Genomic DNA, 21,338 nt, shown 5'->3' with positions numbered 1-21,338 from the left:
TCTGTCTGTCTCAGAAAGGCCTGTGAACCAGGACAGCTGAGGGGGCGGTGGCGGCCACGGTGCTGGTGGTGCGATTCCTCCCATTATTTTGCAGCACATATGGGGCCATATGAACAGGGAAGGGAAGTGACCCAGCCCCTTCTACTCTGTGGACGCGGCCCTGGTCCACTGCAGGGCTCTGACTTGCAGTTCAAAGTTGTCTTCCTCTCCGCTGTTAGGGCCATGAACTAGCAGCATGTACACTGCAACGCCACACGCGTGTTCTTTTTTGGTTATACAGCATGAGTTTCCAAACTTTGTACGTTAGAGTGAGATAGAGTTTATTGTGTTTATGTTGTGTGTGCAGATTCCGAACATGTTTATGACCTTGCTCACTTTAGGGGAAGTGTATAAGCTTAGTCAAGTACGATTTTTACAAGCCTAGATATCATCTTTAGACGTTTCCAGTTCACTTAGTTTTCTTAAGGATCAACAGTACTCCTCTTTACTCTTTAAGAGGACACAATTTTAAAACCTCTGCAATCTGGTAAGTCATATTTACTTCCGTTGTGGAGGTGATGTTTTTGTTGCCGTTAGTTTGTTTGTCTGTTAGCAGGATTTCATGAAAAATGGGCTGTTTTCAAGCATGAAACTCCAGATAATGTCCACACAATAGGGTCTGAACTTTCTCTGGAGTTTGTCTTTCACACATGAGGAGTGCAGGAGGAGATTCTCCAGTCAGACGTGTTCACAACAGGCAGGACATAACGTTTATATTGTACTGCGGAGATCACATGCTTTTGTTAACAGCACATCCACACAGGTGTCGGCCCTTATCACCGAAAGCTCTTGGATCTTGTTGTCTTTCCCAGGTGACATCTTCAGCGGATGTATGTATGATATATATTTCTTTCAGTTTTGCATGTTAGAAATTGCTGGGGGTGAAACCTCTAGATAATCTCATTCAGATAAACCAGCGGGATAGTGTGTCAGCCTTGCTGGAGGTTCTAGTTGTCAATAAAGCTTTTTTTAAAACTCAGGCACAGTCTTTTTGAGTAAATTCCATCCATAAAGTATTGTCATCACATCTTTAGTCCCTGGATCCCAGCTCTCTATAGTGTGACTGGGATTGAGATTGAGGTGTCGGGTCCGCCCGCTGTTTGTGCGTCTGCCTGCCTGTCCTCTCCACCTTCTCCCAGTCCAGTTTCCATCTGTGTGCTGTGGGCTGCAAATCTAGGTGAAAATTGTGTCGTTTTTTTTTCTTTCCACCAGTGAGTTGTTGGCAGCCTATATTCATGTCAGACTGTGTTGTTCTTGATTCTGTTTCCCTCCTCCCCTCAACCTCTGTCGCCGTTCCAACTGCCAGGGGTGTTCAGAACATATATGGGGGCTGGGGAGAGGGGTTGGGGTGGTGTGTAGGGGGGGGGGGTGGCATCCATCATCAGCCGTTGGCCCTGGGACTCGGGACCAGAGGCTATCAGCAAACAGTTTGACTGAAAAGATTCCTGGAGAGGTGAGCTGCAGCAGGGGCCTGTGGGGTCTCTCTTTCTTTCTCTCTCTCTCTCTCTCTCTCTCTCTTTCTCTCTCTCTCTCTTACTCTCTCTCTCTCTCTCTCTCTCTCTCTCTCTCTCTCTCTCTCTCTCTCTCTCTCTCTCTCTCTATCACAGTGTTTGCACACAGTGTTCATGTGACAGCTAGCACACATCATCTGATTTGGGAGATACTGTGGGCTAACTGCCTAAATGCCCCTTAGATTATTTGCTCAGTGAATGCCCTTCATTGATGTCAATAGATATTCAAGCGGGGGAGAGAGAGAGAGAAAAATGTTCCCCTCATCTGCTTTTATTGGTTATAAAGAAATGATCCGCCTCACACTTTTTTTGGTCACATCTGCCCTCTGAGAACAGAGCATTAGGGGATTGTCTGCTGCTAAAACGGCTGTTTTCTGTTAAGACGCATCATTCACAAAGCAGATTCAGAGCATGCTCTCTAAATGAAAACTGTCTCCTATTGTGTTGCAGACGTCTAACAACATAAAACTCCATGACAAACATCGCACAGATCCAGATTTTATATATTTTCCTGCCACTTCCAGCCTCCATGTGTCATTATGTATTTTCAGAAATACAGTGAGCAGCTGCTTCGTTTGAAATGTTTACGTGAAAAAAATAAATAAAAGCGTGAATCACAGAGGCTGTGAGGGATCATTAAAAGACTAATTCTACAACATTAAATTATAAGAAAGAAAGAAAAAAAATCAATGCTACTCTAGCTAGCCCCTTTCACTGTTGTTATGACTCATGGCCATCCTCACTGCTCATATTGCATAAACCTTTTATGTAATGGAACACTGTGGGAAAGAGGCATCGAGTGGAAGATAAAAATGGGAAGAGAAAATCAAATATTTATTCTGAGCTTTTTAATTTTTTTTCCATTGAAAGCGGACATTCTCTGAAGGCAGACAGTAATCCTAAACTGCATGTACAGTATTTGCAGCAAAAAAACTCTTTTTGTTTTCGCCGCTCACTATTTATTTAATGAAATATGCCCGCTGATCATCAAACACTGGGAGAGAATTGAATTGAATATGTGGAATCTCAGTATCTAATCTGGATCCTCAGTGTTTCCAAAGATGCGTCGAGATTGGGTAAATGCTCGACTGCTGAGAGACATTATGCGTGACGTCCCTAATACCCTTGCACTGCAGATTCCCCCCGGAGGAAGATCTCAGTTCATCTTCGCTGTTTACCATTTCTGAGTTGCGGCCTGCGCAACATCAAAAGGCTGCCATGGCACTTAACACAACTCGCAGGGTTCCTGGGAGGGTGGGTGAGAAGGGGGTCTGTTGCTCCCAGTGGTGTTGGCATTATTATAATTCCCTGGTGAGAGGTCCATCTAATGATAGACAACCATGCAAATGGACACATGCCATTGTAGGATATCAGACGACAGGACCGCACTGTAATGCTATGCAAATGTATAAACCTCTAGGACCATGCATGCATTTGTGTTTTTGTGTGCATGTGTGTAAAAACAAGTAGAAAATAATACTCATCTTCCAACAAAAATCTGTAAGAAAAACATCAAATTTTGAAAACTGGTGATAAAACTCACTCTAATTTGTAACATGTAACTTTATTAGTTAAAGCAAAGAAGTGCTCATCCATAAAGAGTCCTGGATTCTGGTGTTGTGTCATGTCAAGACACTGACTTGTTAAAGTGACATACTGACATACTGTCATAAGGGATGTTGGTGACGGAGGGCTTTTGCTCAGAGACACAGTTTGTTCAAGCAACAGTGTTAATATAAAGTGAGTAGTTATCCATTAGTCTGTCAGTTGCATTTTACAGACGTTGTGCAGATTGTTTGATTAGAAATTATGTCCAAGGGTGAAGAGGTTAGAGTTTAGAGCTCTGGTACGATGAACGGTAAAAAAAAAAACGTTTTTCCCCTTTTTACAAGCTGCGATTGCATAATTTAAATAGCTGAAATCGAGATATGTTCTTGATATTTTCGTAAAACACAAACAAAACATGAAAACGTAAGAAATCTTTAAAGAACTTTGATAGAAAAATTAGCAAGGAGATCTTAATTTGTGGCTACTGCTAATTTGGATTACAACAATGTGACACAACTTGGGGAACAGGTTCAAAATATGCTTTCATGAAATATTTTATATCTAGATCTTAGAATTGTGGAGAAATCTTCAAAAGTGTGTTAAATGTTATTAGATCACTCTGGATTTTTTAAAGATCACCTGTGAATGATTATTAAAAAATAATCTAGTAGGCCACTATATAAACTGTACTGTGTGTCTATGAATTCTCAGTTGTCAAGCACATTCAGTTTTAATGAGACATAATTCATCAACCTACCCTTGCATCAAGGAAGTTAACATCGTTTTCTTTGTTCGTAAAAGTTTCACTCCAATCTGCATCAAGGGATTTACCTTGAGGAGGAGAGTAGCTTTTCTACATGAAATGGATATAACTGCTCGGAGAGGGTCATCTCTTTATCCTTGAGAAACTGAGAATCCATTCATTGGCTGGGCTTGAAAACCTGACTGACGCAAATGGATCATTGGGAATAGAAGTGTCCCAGCAGTAATTATGTTACAACGCCGCTGCCGCTCACTACCACAGAGGTGGGATGGGATGGGCGCCGGGTGCTTCTTTTAGTCTTATTTCCTTTACATCTTTTCCACATAGTTAACACACTCTTACTGTCTTTTCGCCCCGTCTGACTTTCCCTCCCCTTCCTCTCTTGTTTTTGTTCAGTCTCCGTGTCGCACACACCTGCTGTCGCACCCAAACACACGTGAAGTGCAGCGCAAAGTTTCCGACTAACATTCATCCTGCGAATGTCTCGTCCCTCTGTTGAATGGAGGAAAAAAGTTGGTGGCCGATCATGTCACCTATTTGTCACTGTTGTCTTCCTTGGCCTCTTGTGCCTTGAAGCTACAGCAAAATTGTCTCGGTCTTTTTCCTTTTTTTCCCCCGTGCTATCCGGGACTCCGTGGCACTAAGTCAGTTAAAAAAGAGACATGAAATTAATGTAATGTCAATGGCATTTTTCTCATGAAACCCCAAGGCACTTAGTCAAAGTCACCTTGCATAGTCCTCTCATCCCCTGACAGCAATGTGAGAGTGAGATGGAGGATGTCTGTCTGGTAATGCTGTCAGCGAATGACGTCCTTCGGTTATTGGTCGTTCCTGTACTTCCACTCATCGTCATTCAGATGTTGTAGATTGGACACTTGTCCAGTGTTTATTCTGAAGATGGACATGGTTTCCATCCAGGCGGCTGTGTAACGTGGGCCCACATTGAAACCTGCTCTCAGTGCGAGCAGGTTCATCCTGTGGGGTTTTCTTTCCTTTTGATGTCATTTTGGAGGTGATAAGTAGCTTTCTGTCTCCTGGTCCCTGTCTTACAGCACAATCCCCACAGCCCAGGCAAGGTGCTAGCAGCGTGGTGGATTGTTTGAACTTGCATTGATCCAATGTGGGATTACAGCTGGGTCATCGGAGGGTTGGACTGAGCCACCAGTCATCAGGGCAGATTAACCACTCGCTGTCTGCCTGGCTGCCATTTTAGTGCAGACTCTCACTGCTGGCTTTGTGACTGTCCCGACTGTGCAGGTCACTGCCTCCTCTGGAGCAATGAGTTTTTTTCCTAATGAAATTAGACTTGATAGAATCTCAATGACCTTTAAAGATTTAATATGTAGAAATTCTTCATTAACGTGCCTAGAGATTACCAGACATTCTTTTAATATTTTGTTGACTTGTGTACTTACATTATTCAACATATTTCCAACAATGTTCAAAACCAGAGAAATTTCCAATTTAGTTTATGGTAACGGGACGCCTTCATTGTGTCATATCCACTTTACCCGTCTCTCAAATAACGTCCGGGCAAACGATGTATGAAGAAGGTTAAACACACTGCTAGCCAGTCAGCCAGTCAGGTGTTTTTTCCTTCCACTATTTGTATTGGTCACTTGTGATGCGTCACGATTACTCATTGCCGTTTGCTATATAACGTGGATAAAACTTTATTACATTACCTTATCCGTGAACATGAGTTGTGCCTGAGTCACGTCAGGTACATTTTCATCAGCAATTGCGGTCAAGACAACAACTCCCATGATCCCACGCTGCTTCACGACGTCATCAAATAAGGTATTTTGTTATTGTTTTGATTGAGAGACCCCTCGCAGCAAAACATTTCTTAATGTACTGTTACGATCCACTTTAAATTTGAAAGTAATCTATTGAAGATATATCTTAATTTAGAAATCTCAAGATTTTGGCCTGGAGGTTTTTCTTTTGAGCTAATTGTATGTATTTTGTTTTTCCTTCAAAACCTTTAAGGTAATCATATCAAAATTATGTTAGCCTTGCCTGTAAATCACCCCTCTTTATATGAAAAATGTCAGCCACAGCAATTCTTTACAGAGAAAGGGGAAGTGCTGCAGAAAGTCCATGATTTGAAGACAGCCCCACCTCTTTCCACATTTCTCAAAGCCTCCCTTTTCACTTCTTTTTTGTCCGCATGCCCTTGCGATAGCTCTTATTAATTATATCTCATTAGTTGCCTTGGAAACTGAGGTGAAAGAACGTATAACATGAGTTCAAAGAAAGAAAGATGGAACGAAAAGAAAGAAATCACGAGAAAAAGCAAAGAAAGAAAGAGGGCTGAAAAGAGGCGATGGAAAAAGTGGCTGTTGAGAGATCAGCCGTGTGTCAGATTAGCATCAGGAGACATTAACACTAGTGATGCTGCTGCTGGGGCCACAATCCTGCCTTTCACTGCTGGAGAAGGAGATAAGCGCGCTCGCACAAAGGGAAGAGGGAGAGAGCATGAGAGGGTTGGCTTGCCTCCACTCCCCTCAGGCCAACAACCCCATTTACAGGTACAGCACCTCCTGATGAAAGCAAGAACAAAGGGGTGAATGTTCATTTCCTGCTGCGCTGGTGTCAAAGCTCCATTGAAACACATTGGTAAAACTGTGGATTTAGGCTGCTTTAGCTCTTTGTCTGCCGGCTGCCAGAGGCGAATCACATCCGAGCGAGTGTGTTGACACTCTGGTTTCGATACACTTAAGAACGCAGGATTATTTCCACAGAATCCACATATCGCTGTACATCAGATTACTGCGTGAGGCTGTTGCATCCCATCAGAAATGTACTTCTGTCATAATCATGTTGTTTCCATGTATGTTAACTCCTGTTGTGAGAGCTGTGATTCATTCTTATGTAACCGGTGGAGTGTTTGAACAACAAGGAAAGGTCTCTGCCTACTAATTGCAAAGTGAGCGGCTGAAAGCAGCATGTGCACATTGTCCAGCCTGTGTAATGATCCTTCCAGTAAACATAATAAGCACACAGAGCGAGGCCAGAGGAGATGAGCCTCTGTTGTTGTTTAGTCTCGGACTTACAGTCGGGACAGTAATAAGGGGAAGGATCAGAGGGGAAGGGTGTCCCCAAGGTGGTTCCCTCCCTTTCTTCCTCCTCTCCATCTCTCCCTGGCCTCCCTTTGACTCCCCCGCGGAGGGCACGCAGAAGGGTCCTGAATAACAGGAAGTGGAGGGGCAGGAAGTTGAGTCTTGTCTGCCCACGGCCTGCGGTAGGATACTGAGGCTGACGCTGCCTCGCACAGGAAACACAACTGTCACGGCTATGCTCAAGACTTTGGCTGCTGTCCACCACCTTCAAAGAAGTGTAGGCATGCTCGCCTCACGTATTGGATGCTTCTTTAGCACAAGTCAAACAGGGTGAATGCTCGAATAGCTGCAATATATCAGGTTTTATTTGCACATGTTAGACTAGAAAAGATTCTAGTGGTGTAGATTTGATGCAGTTTTATTATACCGCAAACATATAGAGTAACACTGGCCTCATTTTCTGTTCATTAGGTAACCGCAACATGAATATACTGTGTAGATTTATATTACCTTTTATATAGGACAACAGTTGAGGGAGTAATGCCTCAACTTTGTGCCGAGTGAACACAGGCTTGGAAGCAGAGGGGGAGGAGGAGGAGGACATGCTGGATCCAGTAATTACACAGGGGATTGAGCATGTTTTATTGATTGTGAAAGGACCAGGGCTGTCACCAAGTCCTCCATTGTCTCCATGAGCCTCCTTTAGGGAGGAGAAAGCAGACCGGCCCTCCCGTCAATGGACCAGTCTCGCACCTCGTCATGGAGGATCAGTGCAGCTCTGGTCAGAAATCACCGTAATGCATGTTCCATATGTATACAGTATATTCCAGAACTGTGAGCGTGTGTTCAACACTAAGGCTTAGACAAGTCATATTGACTTTCTGTGCCAAGCTAATGTGCTCGTTCCTATGGCGACATATTCTCCGCACATTGATTCATGTGTGGCAAGGTTTGGTAAGCATCTTTCAGAAGTGCTGGAGTAGTGCACATCGAAGTGGACCACGTGTACGTGTCAAGTAAATGTCTTCTTAAAGAGGATGGAATTAAGGCCGTTAAACACTGTCCATCTCTGTTTGTGCAAACATGCACCAATCCTCTGATTCATGCAGCCCTATGATGCATACAAGGTTCTTAACCTTGATAACTCCACTAAGGAGGTTATGTTTTCATCCGAGTTTTTATTTGTTTGTCAGTTACTAGCAGGATTATGCAAAACTACTGTACAGATTACCACGAAACTTGGTGGAAGGATGCGGTATGGGTCCGGGGGGAGGATTCAGCAGGAATTTTTGTCACTTTGATTATCATTGTGAGATGTGGCGTTAATTTCTTATTTTTTCGAGAAATAATACGCAGATCTTTATGAGAAAAATCTATCAACAGCTGAAATTTGGTGTGGATCTGGATTGAGTGAATCAAAATAGATATTTTTTATGATGGAGGCGATTTTTATTCAGTTACTGTGCAATAACAAACTCTCATTTCAACTGTATTAGAGAATCAATATCTTCCCTATTTTTCAGAACATTTCTGTGCACATGTATATGTATCTCATCTTAACATGCAATATGGTGAAAAATATCCGTCAACCTTCGCGGAAGTAAGTGCTCTCCTCTTCTACTACATCCTGTTGTTTGCAGAGTGCTATGTATGAGTTTTGAAGGTGGGATTTTGCAGTAGTTAGGGGGTTTCTGTTCACACTTAACACAGATATTAACCACGTGCTCGCTTTCCTTCTCTTTTTTCTATTTCCTCGTCTCCCTGTTTCTTACTCGCAACACACACACACACACACACACACACACACACACACACACACACACACACACACACACACACACACACACACACACACACACACAGAAAGAGCACACAGAAGGAGCACATGATTAAGGCCATAAACAGATAGTCTGTCCCATTCTTGTGCTTAGAAGTCAGAACATCACACCCAAACATGTACTCTGCACACAGTACTGACATTGTTCTTCTTTGTAAAACAGAAATTTCAATATTCAATCTACAGTGAATTATGTTGTGATATGATTAACGGCACAATTAGATTATAGTGTTTATAGTTGACATCCTGCAATGTGGGTTTTGTCAGCATATATTTTTTTAGCTTTTTAGGTACATTTTAGACGAATGTGGACAATTAGTTGGGAGCCTGGCACACCTGCAGTCTGAAGCCCCTCTCGGCTTGTCATTGTGTATCTGTCTTTGTGAGAATGAAAGTCATGACAGTGTCTCATGCCTGTAGACCTGAACTGTCCTAATGTGGCAGCTCCTCTGCATAAAGGGAGGACAGAGTGGACACATGCATCCGTATATGCGAGGATGTCTCTTAACCAACACAGATCACAGTGATAAAAAAATGTCTCCTTTTCTGTATTTGGATCAAATTGACCACGGTAGACAATTCCCTAACAATTACTGTTGAGCAAATTTTTTTTTAACTTGTTGGTAAAACCAAAACGCTTGCCTTGTCTTGTGGATCCTTTTTTTCAATGGATATTTTCCCCTCCGTATTTAAAATAAACTCTCCATCCACACGGCCTTCATTTTCCAAAACATTTCTGCCAAGATGAGAACACAAAAATAACCAAAAATCCTCACACGAGTGTATCGGGCCTGAAGGTGGCGTTAACGTCTACACCAACTGTCCGTCAAATACCAGGAAAGAACAATGTGGTCCAGTTATCATTGGGCATATATTACTGCCGGAAATGTGATGCAGTGATGCTAACGCTGCTAACTAAGATGCTAACCAAACCTAGGGTCACCCAACATTGTCGTGTCGCTGGTGCATATTCGTTATGCAAAGCAACAGTGGGCATGTGTGAGGTAACCTGTGATGTCATTTTTTCCCAAACACTCCATTTTAACATTTACACATGGATACACATAAACCAGAGTTTTTTAAACGTTTAAAAAAAATCTCTATTTGCATGTAGAGACCCAAATGCAAAATCTCTGACATTGTGCCATGAAATCAGAAGCAAAAAATCTCCACTCCTTAAATTAAGGGGGAAAAAAACACAATCAAGGTCTTTAAGGTTTTTAATATTACATAAGCACAATCACTTAATTTAATCACTTTTTTTAACACGCACAACTGCTGCGTTCATGGTCAAATATGTCTTTTGGGGAGCTGAACCCATCCCTGACCCTACCTGCCTCTTATTCTAACACTGCTTTTTCAGTTTGTGTGAAATGGTGAATGAACAAGAGCACCATCGTTCTCCCTGACCTGTTGTGATGGGGTTCAGGGGGAAATTCTTCATAAGAGATCAGGCTGTCACTTTCCTGGCTCCGACAGCCACGCGTGGGTAGTTAGTGAGGTGATCTCAGTCAAGGTTGCCTACAGCGGAGCCCCGATTCAGACAGCCAGACACCATAATGCCAGTCCATCTGTAACCGATAATGACTGTGTGCCACTGGAACTGGTCATTTTCATTTTCACTGCCAATTCGGCCCTTGGCTTCCTTGCCTCACAACTGCTGACTGCATCGAATGGCCTGAGTTGTTAACCTCTCTACATTTGTTCTCATAGGGGAAATGAAGTTGTTTAGACATTTTGTATTTGCTGGGCGTAAGTGATGGATGTACCATTAGGGAGGGGGCTATATTTCTTCTTGCAGAGAAGTAGAGACAGGACAGAGTTAGATTTTCTCCGGGGAACAGTGTGGTCTGAACCACTAGACAGGTTAGAAACATATGTGGGAATACACCCCCTCCCACAACATCCCCTGTGGCTTCTCCGGCAGCCCAGGAGATTTCAGCTACTGTCAACCCCAGACTGGGTGCTCTCTTAATCATCTTAAGAGCAAAGCCTGCATGAGGGTGGGTCAGCTCAGGAAGAGCATGAAGCCTCGCTGTACTGTCTCGCCCAGCAGGTGAAAGTAAATGAAAAGACATGCGGCAAGTAGCTGGTTAGCTTAGCTTAGCACAAAGACTGAAGTTGCTTTCGGACATGCAATGAAGTCCAAACATTTTCATGAAATTTATTGGAGGGGCAGTATGCGAGAATGTAAATGTCTGAGTCATTTGCTTTTGACATTTTCCAGAACTTTTCCTGCGAACCCCCTTGTAAAATGTCTTAAAAACGTCAGAGTGAGCACATGTGAGAATACAGCGGGAAAATTTGAGGAAAATTCAGTGGGCAGACGCAAAACTGGCATAATACAAATATCTCAGTGTGAAAAAGAGGTGCCAACAATCGGAAGACACAGAGGAAGAAAACCTTGGAAAATGTCATGGCCCAATTTTACGGACATGCCGGAAAACAGAATGAAAGATCGATAAAGAGGGAAAAGCTCGGATCTATGTGTAGACACCAAATCCTCTCACCAGCTCCCCTAAATCGTACTAATTAACATCTCGTGTCATCTTTATGCAAATGTAAGCATCTAGCATCGCCTCTAGAAAGATCAAATTATGGTTCGGTTCAGTAGGTAATGTATTTCAGTAATTTGGGTTAGCATATGTTATATGTTCTGTTCAATACAACTTGCCTGTGACTCTTGTGTAGCTGCTGCCCTTTAAAGAATGAAGCCATCTTTCATTGACTTCAGCTGTGGCTCAAGTGCAGCAGCTGAGGAGATACGCACATGCCATGTGGCTCTCATGCTTTCTGAATGTGCTCGAGAACAGAACGCAGAGCCCTCCGGTGCTTTGAAGTGCCTGAGGAGACATTGTTGCGTGTCAAGTTAACTTTCTGTCTCTCTCTCTCTGTCTCTCTCCCCTTGTTTCTCTATAGGTCGTCCTGCGGAGTGCGGCCTGGTCTTGTCAGAGCGCAGAGAGTGTACTGAGAAGAGTGAAAGAGCGTATATAAGAAGAAAGACTTTTGCACAATGTGCTAGGAGAGTGGAGGAAGAAAGAGTGTTGTTTTTCTGATATTGTCGAGGTGTCAGAGAGACCGGAAAAGGAACGCAGCCATGGGGCGGAAGAAGATACAGATCACCAGGATCATGGATGAGAGGAACAGGCAGGTGAGTGTCATCATTTTTCTTTGTCATTGGACACACAGAATCAATGGTAAATGGACTGTATACAGCACTCTTCTAGTCCTATCGGCCCCTAAAAGCTCTTTACAGTACAAGCCTCATTCACACATACATGACCCACAATCGTATAGCAGTGTTTTTTTATCACAACATTCAGCACAGCCATCAGGGGCAATTTGGGGTTCATTATCTTTGGACACTTTGGAATTGGAAATTGGAGGAGCTGGGGATTGAACCACCAACCTTTTGGTTCGTGGACAACCTTAGCCCCAGCTATCTAACATCCCTCCATCCATCCATCCACTGTTTAGATACTGTAAATGTTATGCATATGTCCTATAAATGCATTCATATATATTGGGATCATCAGGCTCATAATCTCTGATCGTATTTTACAAAACGCTACTGAATTTACCTGGTATCTGAAAAAATATAAAGCCACAGTTTGTACTGTACCTGGCTGGAGGTTACACTCTTGCTCCATTTTTCCTTGTTGCCTTGGACCAGAGTTCAGGAGCTGTCATAGTGTGCATGGATCTAAACAGACATACCTCCCTCCCCAATGTCCCAGCGAGCAGAACAGGGACCGTGACATTTCTTTGTCAGTGCGGTCATATTTACAGACATGATTCCCCTGCCACCCTGCAATTTCAGCCTGAGAAGTTGATGAGGCAGCAGGAGCGCTGGGCTGCAGCGGGGGCCTCATGGCGTGGGAGTGAGCTGAGGGTAGTGAGGAACACAGCGAGACGACTGTGGCCTCGCCACACTGTAGGGCTTGTCCCCTGGCCTGGCAGTATGGCCTAGCCCCTTTCGCTGTAACTCTATGTGTTTGCAGCTGTTTGGTTGTAATTAGGAGCAGCCACCGCACCACAGCACCCTCTCATTTGCAGGGTGGGTCAGCAGGACACACAGCACCCTTCTCTGCCTCGGTTACACTGGTCCTGGCTAGCCACAGACGGGGAGAGAACTGGAATTCTCTCTGTCTGCTCATGTTAAATTTAAACTCCTAAACAGCAAAACACTGTAGAAAACAGCCTGCGTCTGTTTGAAACAAGAATAACAGGCTTCGATATCTATAGCAGGAAGACCAGGTCCACTTCTTTTATAGATTTGCTCCCTCTGATTTAAAAAAATCCATGCCGCAGATTTTGATGAATTATACCAAATGGGTTTTCTCTGTAGAACACATTGTGTTACCTCCTTCTCTATGTATAATTAGCATTCCTTAACAGGTGGAACTTTTTGCTGGGCACACAGAAATATAATAAACGGTAGTGCTTCCTTTCCTCTGGGTATTAACATGATACCGTACTATCCACACGGTTCTCTCACTTGGCCTCTATCTGCTACTGTGAGGCTATAACAGCTCAGCCAAGTGTGAAGCAAAAATCTTCACTGTGGGCCAATTGTCAGTACACCTGGCTCTGGGTGGGATCCAAAAAGAAGGGCAGGAGAGGAATCACTCTTGGTCCATTGGTGGTGGCTGCGGTCTGTGCAATGACCTGTGACATTTGGAGGAAAAAGGAAAGAGGGGAAATTACATGAAATGTTTGATGTACCTCTTTTACACCAAAATTAGCAGGTATACGCAGGTTCTTCAAACCTGGGTAAATTCCAAAAAAAGGTGTTTGACTTCTTTCCCATTGCCTGTGGAGGAGTTTGCCTTTTTTCCCCCTAGCAAGTGTATGATGTCGCAATCGCGCCATAAACTAAAAAGCTATTAAAGTAAAAAAACTACAAGTACACAAACGTTCATGGCTATTTACCCAGAAAGGTCAATGCTCATAGTAACGTTGTGCCGGAAAGGGTGCAGCGTCAACGTCACTCTCGACACTTGGGTGTCATGTTTCCATCAGTGCCGATCGGAGCCAGAGCCGGTAAAAACCTGTGTCTACTGCAGAGTCATTTCACCCTGGGGTGACTGCTGACTGTGTCCATTCCCATTGCAGCCAGATGTTAGTGGGTTTTTTTTACCTGTGGGAAAAGTGCCTTAACTTAACCCATCAAATGACCCACTCTGAACAGACACTAAATGTATGAAGGGAGGGAGGGAAGATATTTAGCTCTATTGTGTAACAGAAAAGTGGAGCTGCAAAGGGCGAGACATTTCTTATTACTGATGCGTCTCCCAAAGTCTGGTGTTTGCATCAGATTTTAAAAATCTCACTGTATAATTTGTTAGAAAGTTTATCAGCAGAATGCAGGCATTCCAGCTTGCGTTTAGTTGGTTTTAGCTGGCTCAGCAGAGAAGCTGCTATGACAATAGGCCACTGTGCTGAAATAAAGCTTTGGTATAAAGTGATGTATGCATGTGTGTCTTTCTGTCTTTTTTTTTCCTGTGAGCCACGAAGCACACAGTGCCATCTCCCCGGGGCATGCTCCGAAGCAAGGGGAAATAACCATTAGCATATGGTCCCCATTGTCAGGAGCCAATTTGAATCTTTATCTGCGCCGCTCTGATACTAGCTATCCATACGCTTGGCGTTAAAATGAAAGGAGTCCTTAAGTGGGCTAATTAGATAGCATTGCTATACAGGATGCTGTGTGGGGACAGTGGGGGCTCCTTTGCATTATCACCTCAAGTGTTTTAGGAGGGCTGTTAACCTTTCAGGATTTATAAGATGGAGTGTGGCACAGGCTGAGAAGGTCTGTAATTGTGCAATCTATCAGGAATTGTGAGTGCAGAGGTGAGACGGGCGTTTTTTATTTGGCTTCAAGTCATTACCAACAGTGAATTCTGACAAGCAATATTTATAATTCAGAGCAGCGAAGTCTATTGTCCCAACATGACACGTACGAAACAATGATAAATAAAACTCTGTTTAGTTGTTGCCTACATTATGTTAAAATACGAACTTAATGTGCAGCTTTATGTTCACACAATAGTTTGTGTGTGTTAAATGAGACATGAAGGCAGCAGAGGTCCTGTCATACATAAGCTGCTTTCAGAGAAGCACTGAACTCCGCAGATCCTCCGTATTTTCTCCAGAGGAAGTGCATGTGTGAACGCAAATATCCGAGTGAGAGCCTCCGCAGTTTCTCCTGACTTCTAGAAAGTCAGGAGAATTCGGTGAATCCAGGGAGTGGGGGGGTTGATGATGCTTCAAACAGACGCAAAAATACAAAAACAAAACAAATCTCCAGTGGAGAAGAGGGGACACACAGGTAGACGACACTCCGGTTAAAGTCCAGACCCAATTCTCTGGATTTTACCCGCAGGTCACGTCTGATAACGGCTGAACTGTAGGATACTCTAGCTCCTGATCCATGGCCTGCATTAGTGATGATCCTACAGCACAGCAGCAGAGTCATCAGCCAGACTGACATGCTGATTGCAAATGAATGCCAGATAACAAGCAGACAGCAGCACCGCCCCTGGTATATTCTCCTCACTTATATTATCTATAGCAATTATGACTTTCAAGCCTTTTCAGACATGAACTCTGGAAAATGTCTCAAAATTGTTGTCCGGACATTTTATTAATTTTTTTTGCACATGTGAAGAATGCAGCAGGAGATTGTCTGGGTCGGACACTTTCACAAAAACAAGAAAATATGTGGAAAACTCCGGTGACGGGTCGCGCCCGGGTACAGCATGCCGGAGGCGTGTTTACCGCACATCGACATGGCCGTCAGCCCTTATCAACAAAAGCTGTTGGATCGCGTTGCCTTTCCAAGTTGACAACTTCGCCAGGGTTTTCTACGTGTATGGCATTTCTTTTTCATCCTGATATATTCATATTCTTATTGTTGTTTTTTTTCAGTTTCGTGTCCGTTGCATGTTAAAAATGTCATCATCATCATCATCATCTCTATTTTTCTGTTAAAAGTGGACCGAGACAGACCAGTGAAATTTCAAAAACGAGAGGAGCATCTGTTCTGTTTATTTTGACAGTTTGGAGCTCATGAACCACAAAAAATAACAACGTTAGAGCAGAGTCTGTGGTACCTGCTTCTCGGAGCAGCTGTCATATATATATATATATATATATACTGTAGATATGTGTGTGTGTGTGTGTGTGTGTGTGTGTGTGTGAGTGAGGAGTGATGGTGAGGAAGGGATCGTGCACATCAGTCTTGTAAGTTAGTGTAGGGGAAAGGCCGGTGTAGTCTAGCGAGCTGTGTCTGGTGACGTCCTCTGGATGCCATTAAGCAGGCTCACTGGGGGTAATTGCCCAAGTCATTAAAAGTTTGATGATTTTGCTGCTGGGTGGAGGGTTTGCCTGCCCTTGCTGCGGCTCATTTTGGAATTTGCTCTGGCACATCAAATGCCCGTGGGCACAGAGCACTTTTCTCTCACTTTCTCTCCAGGGAGCAGCACAGTGCACACCTCCCATTTTTAAAAAGTCTTCACCCATTACTGAAGTTCTGATTGGTCACCATTATATTTTGACAGCTAAAGACCTTATGTGTATGTGTCATTTCCACAAAACTACACTGAAGCAGCAAAACGTGAAGTTGGTGGTGTCAACGTAGATGTCGTACCCTGTAGAATTATCCATCCATCCATCCATCCATACATCCATACATCCAACTATACCACTTATTCTTTGATGGTCACAGGGGAGCCAGAGCCAATTCATGCCCACATTCACACCGTCAAACAATTCAGAGAGCCTGAAATTATTTGATCTTATAAACGCATCACTCTCAAACCTCCCTATTGTCCCTAAACCGGATCATTCTTGTTTGTGATTAGATGTATCTCTAGTTAACTTATGTTTTATTAACTAGCTTGTGATCCTCTCCACAAAACGGGATCAGTCATGGCTACAGTAGGTTTCAAGGTCAATCCCACCCAGTGGACGAGGCCTTCACGCCCTCCATTGTCCACATGCGGAACCTGGGGCTGTCCTCTCTCCCAGCGAGAGCTGATAGAGGCAGACAGTTGTGGTGGACCTGGCCTGTCTCCCAGGCCAGCACACTCTGGCACTGCGTAGCCAGGGCAGCAGCCACAGGGCCCGGGTCACTCTGCCAGCTGGTGCCAGACCTCCATGTCTCCCAAGCTGGCTCTCATATCTGCCACGGGGGCCGTCAGAGGTGGCATGAGGTTCTAATAAGGCCGCTAGCTCGTCACCCCTCCGAAGGTGTTAGTGACTCAGGCATCTCCTGCCATGCCCCGGTCACAGCTGCACTCTCAGTCCCAGATGTCTTGTTTGTCATCTTGGCACGTCGGCCCGAGGACAGACATTGATAGACCCTTTGATTGACACATCAACTCCGTGTAGATGTGTGTGTCGGTTATGTTATTATATCCCATACAGTCTGGTGGAGGATGAAAATTATAAAACAAAAATTGTCTATAGCAATAAAAACATGCTATGGCTTGTTATATATTTAAGATGTGTATATCTCAGGATCTATTGTACAATTGTACACACACATGAAGAGTTGCATTAAGCTCAGCCAGTTCACTTTGCATTGTACTTTACCAACCTAACTGGTTTAATTTATATCCAAAAGACGACTATAATTGCTGAGCCCAATTGGCTTGTTGCTTTTTATGTGAGATTCTTTATCGTTTCCCCTTGGGTTTCATTTTGTGATTTCCGGTGAAGGAAGATTCCCACCAGTGACCACTTATATTGGGATAAATAAGGTGAATCTATGCTGTTGCTAAGGGAAATGTAGCATGCTTTTCTCTACTGCAGCACCACTCTGATATTGACTGATGCGATGGCCATAGTTTTACAGAAACATCTTGGGTATTGTGTTGTTGCTTAAAATACCCGTTGAGAGCCTTGTTAGCCTGCAAAGTTCATAACTGAAGTATAAAAGATATGCACATAAGACCTGAATTACCAAGCTCAATTAAAGCTCAGGAAAAACATTGGATAGTGGGGCACCTGGGAAGAAGTCGGAAGTGTGGAAAGTGTGAATTGAGAGCAGAATTACCACCTCAACTGGACATTTTGAGACTGGTGTAAAAGGTCAGAAGTCTCAGCTTGCCACAGTCTAAATGAAATGCTAGTGTAGTTAGCAATGTGCCTGGCATTGTGTGAGCCGCTATGATGACCTTATCAGAGACGGAGAACGTTCGAATCCGTCCAGATCATTGGAAGTCCAAAGGTGGCCGATCATCCCTTTTCGCTGAGACATTTGATGCCTCGGAACAGCTGTGAAACGGAGCGGTACAGTGTGTTGTACAACGCTGACGCTAATCCTGTCACTGCGAATTACATGAATTAGTCAGGGAGCTTGACTGCATGTGTTCCACATCTAACCATAGGAGCAGCTCAAAGTTTTTGGAAACCGCACTGAGTGTCTTTGTGGGTGTCTTTGACTCGGTTGAACTATAGGAACCCTCTGCCAGTGAACCTCCCACTTGACCTCAAGGATGTCTGTGGTTTTCCACTGTCTCACCAGTCACCCCAGAGAAGATGGGGGTGGATGAAGGTTGTATTAGTGTGTGCTGCTCTTTATGCTCAGGGCTGTTTTGTGTCATATCTACACATATTAAATGTCCTATGGGGCTAAATAGCCAACTTCTATGCCAATTAAACAGGGTTTCCGTGGGGTCTTCAAAAGTCTAATGTTTATTAATCTGAATTTTAGGCCTTGAAAACTCTTTCAAAATAAAAAAATATTATGTTCTAGGTCTTTTGATAGATCTTAATTATGTTAATGTGCTTTAACACTGCCTCTGTCGTACTATAATTATTTTTTTTGAGAGAAATGTTCAGTGTAGTTCTCAATGATAAAGATATTAGCACGCTATAATAATAAGTGGCTCACTGCACTTGGCTTGGCTGTGGGAACGACCATGGATTCCGACAGTCTCTTCCTGTAGTGTGAGACTGGGACTCTGATATTCCTTCATAGCTGTCGTACTTTACATAGGTCCTAACTTGAACTCGTTGAAACCTGCAGAAATCGTGCTTAAAGGTAACTGCAAAGAGTTAAATGGTTATCACCTTCAATGGCAGCTGGCTTTAGTAGAGGTTCTGTGTCTGTAACTGGGGCCAGGACCAAGTCTCAGAGCTGCTGCTGCTGCTGCTGAGGTTGAAATGAAGCGTTGCCTGGGTCAGCAGCCCTGCACTCAGCACTCTGCCATCCATCCAGGTGGAACAAAGTCCTCACTCAGCGTCTCATCCTGGGCTTCCTGCTGAAAGGTGACATCTCCGTGGCTTAGCGGCCACATTCATCTGCTAAAGAGCATACAATTTGCTAATCGTTTTCCCACTCGACAGTCCGTCCCTGCTTTCCAATTGGTTTGGCAAGCAAGTAAATATGCAAGCAGCCGAATGGGTGAGTGGGCCGCCTCAACGCTTTATCAGAGGAGACTGGCATCAGCTGGTTAGAACAACAGGTGCAGTAGCCGGATAGAAACAGGCATTAAACTGGTCACATGTGTTATCTCCTTTTCTGATTCTGTGCAGAAATCCACCTCGAGAAACCCATTGGAGCGACATCTGCAAAACAACACTATGATTTCTCTTTTCAACCAGGCTTCACTCTATGTGTCTGCAATTTGCAAGGGACGATGTCATTTGATTCAACCTCTCCTGTTTTTAAACCTCGTCATTTTAACAAATGTAATTTCAGAATTTTGTTTGTCATGTAAGCTCGGCTAACATCAGTGCACGGGACAGAAAATGACATGAGGAGCGGCTCCTCCGTGTCTCGAGCGGGAATAATGGTCCTGTGTAATTACCTGTAGTGAGGAAGATTTGAAATTCATTTATCTCAGCTGGAGTGACCCGGCTGCCTGAGTGGTTACATGGGCTCCATGCAACACATAGGATTATGCCACATTATAACTGTTAAAATAAGGGTACAGCCGCAAGCTGTGACCAATTAAAGTTGAAAAAAGCCTGCTCATCTGCTCAACTCCTCTTAGTAGGTCAGTGAGACTGATGGAGAATACAGACACATGCACTCCTCCGTGGCTCGGAGCTTTTACCAGCACACTCACGATGCACACAACAGAATACACATTTGACAAGAAACACGCGAGATAAACATAAACCCGGAGCCCTGGTTTCAAATGCATAAATAAAAAAAAAACTACATCCTGCAATCAGCCATTTAAAAAAACCAACAGAGAGAACAGCTGCCTTTCTATCCACCCTACTTGTGAATAATGTTTTTCGCTTGCGAAGTGAGTGTCGCATACTGTAAATAGATGGCGTAACATAATGACATGTGTGCATGGGCGACCACAGAGACAGAGCTGCAGAGGTGCAGGACATAAAGTCACTTTGCAGGGAGGGTTTGCGTTACCATCGCAGTGATGTATGACCCCAAGTCCCATCTCATGCTCATGAGGGCTCATGTTACGAGGCTTATGCTGCGCTACAGAGATAGCTTTCCGTATATGGAGTCAGGGGCTAAAGTAATGTATAGACCCCTGTTGTTTCCAAACCTCTGACTCAGCTCGCTGACTCGCGCGTCTTAGCTCGACCTCTGGCCTGATAACTAGACATTTCAGACACGCACTATGTTATTGCAATCATCCCTAAAGGAGGGGCAATCTTGTTAACTGTCACCTTGGTTACAGAAACATTGTTGTAATATAATGAGACCATTAATAGTCATATTTTCCTGGCTTACATGCTCCAGATGAGAGTATGGGGTTTTCAGTTTCAGAACTCTTAGGATTTGGTTGGACTCTTTACTGTACTCCGATTTAATACAAATCTGAATACAAATTTTGTAAATGAGCAGCTCTACAAAATTTCTTTTACATTTATCCGACAAACTTTGATACTTAGTATCTTGATACTTAAGATTTTTACATATAAAACATATAATCACAATAAAATTGTTAAAATTTAAAAAGAATCCAAAAATGTAATAATAACAACATGTTTCATTATGAGTATTTTACTAGATTTTTTGCTGACAATATATCTTTTACTTTTATTCTTGTACTTCAGAATGGAGGACTTATAGTTGTATACTAGGACTTTTACACTGTGGTTTTTCTCTTTTTACTTCTTCCACCACTGACGATTACTTTACACAACAAACATGGAGTTGGAGAAACAAACTACTGAATACAAAGTTAACTTTTATGTTCACATTGTTCACTTCACTTTAGCGAAACAGTTTTCCTCTTTAATGGATGTTTGTTCTTGCTTTGTGTGTGTGTTCCTCAGGTTACCTTCACGAAGAGGAAGTTTGGCTTGATGAAGAAGGCCTACGAGCTGAGCGTACTGTGTGACTGCGAGATAGCCCTCATCATCTTCAACAGCTCTAACAAACTGTTCCAGTACGCCAGCACAGACATGGACAAAGTGCTGCTGAAATACACAGAGTACAATGAGCCCCATGAGAGCAGAACCAACTCTGACATTGTAGAGGTGAGTGTCTCTTTCTTACTTTGCGAAGGAAAACTTCCTTCACGCCGTGCCCCTATTACCCTCACTGCCATCAAGTATTTTCTCTTCTCACACAACTGATATTC

General features: G+C 43.4%; 1 protein-coding gene across 5 annotated transcripts in view; it reads left to right on the top strand.

Annotated features, from left to right (window-relative positions):
- mef2aa (myocyte enhancer factor 2aa) overlaps positions 1–21,338 on the top strand; it is a 63,876-nt gene that overhangs the window by 11,515 nt on the left and 31,023 nt on the right. For all 5 annotated transcript variants that reach the window (XM_035156224.2, XM_035156222.2, XM_035156223.2 and 2 more), the window contains exons 2-3: positions 11,683–11,914; positions 21,031–21,234. In XM_035156224.2, coding sequence (XP_035012115.1) covers positions 11,861–11,914; positions 21,031–21,234 — 258 coding nt within the window. In that variant the 5' untranslated portion in view covers positions 11,683–11,860. The remainder of the gene's footprint in view (positions 1–11,682; positions 11,915–21,030; positions 21,235–21,338) is intronic.

The sequence above is a fragment of the Hippoglossus stenolepis genome, chromosome 5 (assembly GCF_022539355.2).
Source record: "Hippoglossus stenolepis isolate QCI-W04-F060 chromosome 5, HSTE1.2, whole genome shotgun sequence".
Classification (NCBI taxonomy): domain Eukaryota; kingdom Metazoa; phylum Chordata; class Actinopteri; order Pleuronectiformes; family Pleuronectidae; genus Hippoglossus; species Hippoglossus stenolepis.
Note: the sequence above shows the minus strand (reverse complement) of the source record. Positions and strands in the feature narration are given on the sequence as shown.